A 3957-nucleotide genomic window follows, 5' to 3' on the forward strand; every position below is an offset into this window, starting at 1 on the left:
TTCAAAGTGTTATTTTATTTTATTTTATTTTTCCTGGTTACTTTTTTCATATACATAATTGTGTATTTTGTCATACACCAGAGTTGGTATCAATTCAGTAAATTCAGGAGATGAATTCCAGTTAATCTCTTCAGAACCCTGGAGGTGTCATCGCCAGATATTTCTTGCGTATTGAGAGAACTTGTGCTCATTTTACTATATTCTTTACTCATTTTACTAACTTGTGTTCTAATTTTACTTGATTGTAGTCAAATGAGAGCAAAATGTTGTAAAATGAGAGCAAAATGTTGTAAAATGAGCAACGATTTAGAAACGTATAATGTGCAAACATTCTCTCAATATGTAAAAACATTACACCTCCTGGGCTCTGTAGATCTCAGAGTCCAATTAAAAGGAATTAAATTTGAATTTCATTCATTTTGATTTGATATTATTCCCATCGAATCGCGGTTCATTTCCAGAATTGACTGAAAGTTTCCTGAAAAAGTCACGTTGATCCCAACTCCTGACTTCAAGCCTCATTCATTTGTCAGTAATGTTTTTTTTTTTTTTCTCCTACAAAACACATTTGAATAACTCCTTCACGTAAAAAATATTTAATAATAACTAAAGTGGTTGGTGAAGCCCCCCACTGGAGCACACATAACTCCTCCATGTAAAGTGTCTCTAACCCCCCTGTTCTCTTCTCTCCCCTTCAGTCCCCGTGCAGGAGTAGTGTATGTTCTCATTAAAGGTAAGCTTTCATATGGTTATGGCATATGAAGCTTATGTGTCATTCATTTGGAATCTGTTCAGCGGCCCGTAATCCCGCTCTGCTTATTTATTCTGCTTTGGCAGTTGCAGTTACACTCTAAGGAACATTTTTAAAAATATATCTTGATAAAGACAACTGGTGCGGAGTTCTCTAAAATTTGGCTTTTGATATCTCTACGACCAAATATGTATTCTAAATCCTTCAGAAAAGTTCCCTAATTTGACTTCAGTTGTCATTGAAACAACACTAAACTGTCTTTGGAACAACTTATTGTACTGAATGATTTCTCCTCAGAGTGTAACATCATCAAATGTGTACAATCCATATGTTGCATGATAACACATCACAATGGGTGCTAGGTTCGCTACTAGGATCACTCTATATGCTGCTTGAGCGCTTTGATGTGTCCAAGAAACCCCTGTCTTTTTTTCTTTTCTTTTTTTTCAACAAAGCTGGGTAAATGTCACTTGGTGGAATCAGTGAACTTTCACTGATACCTCTATATCAGAATAACGCACACGGTTGTTGGTCCTGTCAGACTCGGCCACCGGAGAGCCTTGTCTCTCTGTGTGCTCTATGTAGCGGCTGATCTGCTGCTCTTTATAGCGAACCTCTGTGTTTCCTTGGTAACTGTGTGTTCCACACATAACAAATACCAACAGAAAGGTGAGTAAGCATCAGTCTAGACCACGTACCAGATAAGGGAGGGGATTTGCTCAACCTTACAGGCCTCCAAACACAGGCGCCGACATGAGTGTGGTACAGTAAGCTTTCAATATTCGATGGCATCAAACTCCATTGTTCCCAATACAACCCAGCACCCCACTGCTAAACCCTTTTGCCGCTGCCTTTGTAGATTACGATTTACCGTTATTTCCCACCTATGAGCCGTGGCTTATGCATTGATTTTGCTAAAATTACTTCAGCTATGAGGTTAGTACACAGGGGCAGTTAATATGGTATTAATATGGTTTTGTTTCTTTTAACTTGCATAAAACACTGTCCAATGCTTATACATAAAGCGGTTAATACACAGGAAATTACTGTAGTTCTAATTTTTTTAGCCGTTGCTCGATAAGACCCGTTGTTTATTGGATGCTTGTCAGCTGAAAATGTCCCTGCTGGTATAGTTGGACGATTCATAGAAAGCGCCAACGCACTTATGTCGGCGAACATGTGCTGAGGCCTTAAGGCAACGACATACTATGCACGACAAACTACTGCACTGCTCTTGCTATTGATGTGTCATTTCTACAGCATACTCAACAATCAATCGCCCTTCAATAATCACTCCTTGATGTGTCAGAATAGAATATTTCGGCAGAAACAGTTATTAAAAATCCTCAGAAGTGAGGCCTTGTATATATCAAAGATTCTAGAGCATAGCACTCTATGATCTGTGGTATATATTATTGATGGAGAGACACTTATGCACTTATGCAGTATAGCTAGAAATAGAACAATTATTTTACAGAATTACATTTAGAATACAGTAATCTGTAGATGAAATGTATCCTTATTACTGATTTATGAATTAGGTACAGACGTGAACCTGGTGTTTTTCTTTTTTTTCTTTTAGGGACTCTTATGCACTTATGCAATATAGCTAGAAACAGAATAATATATCTACAGAATTACATTTTAAATAGAGTCGTATCATGTAGAACAATGATTCTGCAGAATTACAATGTTGATAGAGTAGTCTGTGGATGAAATGCATCCATATTACTGATTAATGAAGGTAGGTTAAACGTCATGAGCCTGGTGTGTGAATGGTGTTGTCCGTGCTTTTAGAGAGCATTCATTGGTGCCACAGAGTTTTTGTGGTTTTGTGTCTTTGGTCTGCGCTTGTTCTGGGTCCACGGATTGCGATTTTTCAGTTTCTCTTTGACTTCCCTGTCTGTCTGACACTCTCTCTGTCCCAACGTTCTTTCTTTCATCTACAACCCCTCTCTCCCTGTTACCACCAGTATATATGTGAAACACAAAGCCGTCTTGCTGTCTTTCTCTGTGCGTTCAAAAGTGAATGAAATTCGGTGTATGCCCAGTTATAATGTGCTTGTATGGACACTCACTGCTATGTTGATTCTTTCTCTCAAAACATCTATCCATCCATCTATCTATCTATCTATCTATCTGTCAATCTATCACTGTCTTTTATTATCACTTCCTACTTCTTTGTCTGTAGTTACCTGTCTCCTCTTTCTTGCTTGTTCTGTCTCTCTGACACAGATCCTTTTGAAAACAATCTGTGCTACTCAATAAACCGCTCCCAAACAAACAACAACAACAACACCAACAACAACAACAACAAAACTATGACTTCCTGTCTGAGCCTTCAGCCGCTGTTGACCTGCATCTTATTGTGTTTCTCTCTCTTTCTTTCCACTCCCCCCTTAGGCGGGTACACCTTCTTTGAACTCATGAAGAGGGGAGTGCCCTTACACCTGATTGACAAGTACATGAACGAGACAAAACAAGAGAAGGCGCCCGACGAGTGACAAGCAAATTCCCCTGAGCTACTCATAGCCTTCCGACACTCGTGACTCAACCAAGTTCCTTCTCAGCTTCTAGAGTGCCAGTGTTAGGGGGTGGGGTCAAGGGAGGGAGGGGGAGGAGGTTGGGGGGTTAAGTGGGGTTGGGTTCCGAATTTGGAAAAAAACGGAATGCTGTGTACAGTTGTTTTCATAGTTAGGCATATATAGAAAAGCCAAATATAACCACCATGTTCCACAGTATATTTCCTTACGAAAAATGAAACAAAATAAAATAAATGAATTACGTTAACAAATATCTTCTTGCAGATCCCACGTGCATGTGGTTTTGGCTGTGGTTTTGGCTGTAGCCCTAAGTTAGCTGTGAAGAAAAAAATATATATACCCAGCATGTGTAAGCGTATTTATTATTTCTTTTTTTTGCTGGATGCTGGCAGTGGATCAGGGTATTAATGTGAGAGGGATCTGCAGACAGGAAATTGTTTTTTTCCCTTCCCTTTTCTTCGGTTCTTTTCTGTTGTGTCCCCAGAGTTGGGCACTGAATGTATTGGAAGTGGTTACAGATGCATCATAAATATATATTTGTATCATATTTAACACAGAATGTAGCCTATTATTACTGTCCTGTGATGATTTCTTTTGGTTATCTAGCGGTGGGTTTCAGATTGTGCAGGTTTAGTATGTGTACTTAACATACAAACAAATGGG

General features: G+C 38.9%; 1 protein-coding gene across 1 annotated transcript in view; it reads left to right on the forward strand.

Moving 5' to 3' along the window:
* mybpc1 (myosin binding protein C1) overlaps positions 1-3342 on the forward strand; it is a 47084-nt gene extending 43742 nt beyond the window's left edge. Inside the window, exon 32 of the mRNA XM_062517998.1 lies at positions 3155-3342. Coding sequence (XP_062373982.1) covers positions 3155-3255 — 101 coding nt within the window. The 3' untranslated portion in view covers positions 3256-3342. The remainder of the gene's footprint in view (positions 1-3154) is intronic.
* The last annotated feature ends 615 nt before the right edge of the window (positions 3343-3957 follow it).

The sequence above is a fragment of the Sardina pilchardus genome, chromosome 17, assembly GCF_963854185.1.
Source record: "Sardina pilchardus chromosome 17, fSarPil1.1, whole genome shotgun sequence".
Classification (NCBI taxonomy): Eukaryota; Metazoa; Chordata; class Actinopteri; order Clupeiformes; family Clupeidae; genus Sardina; species Sardina pilchardus.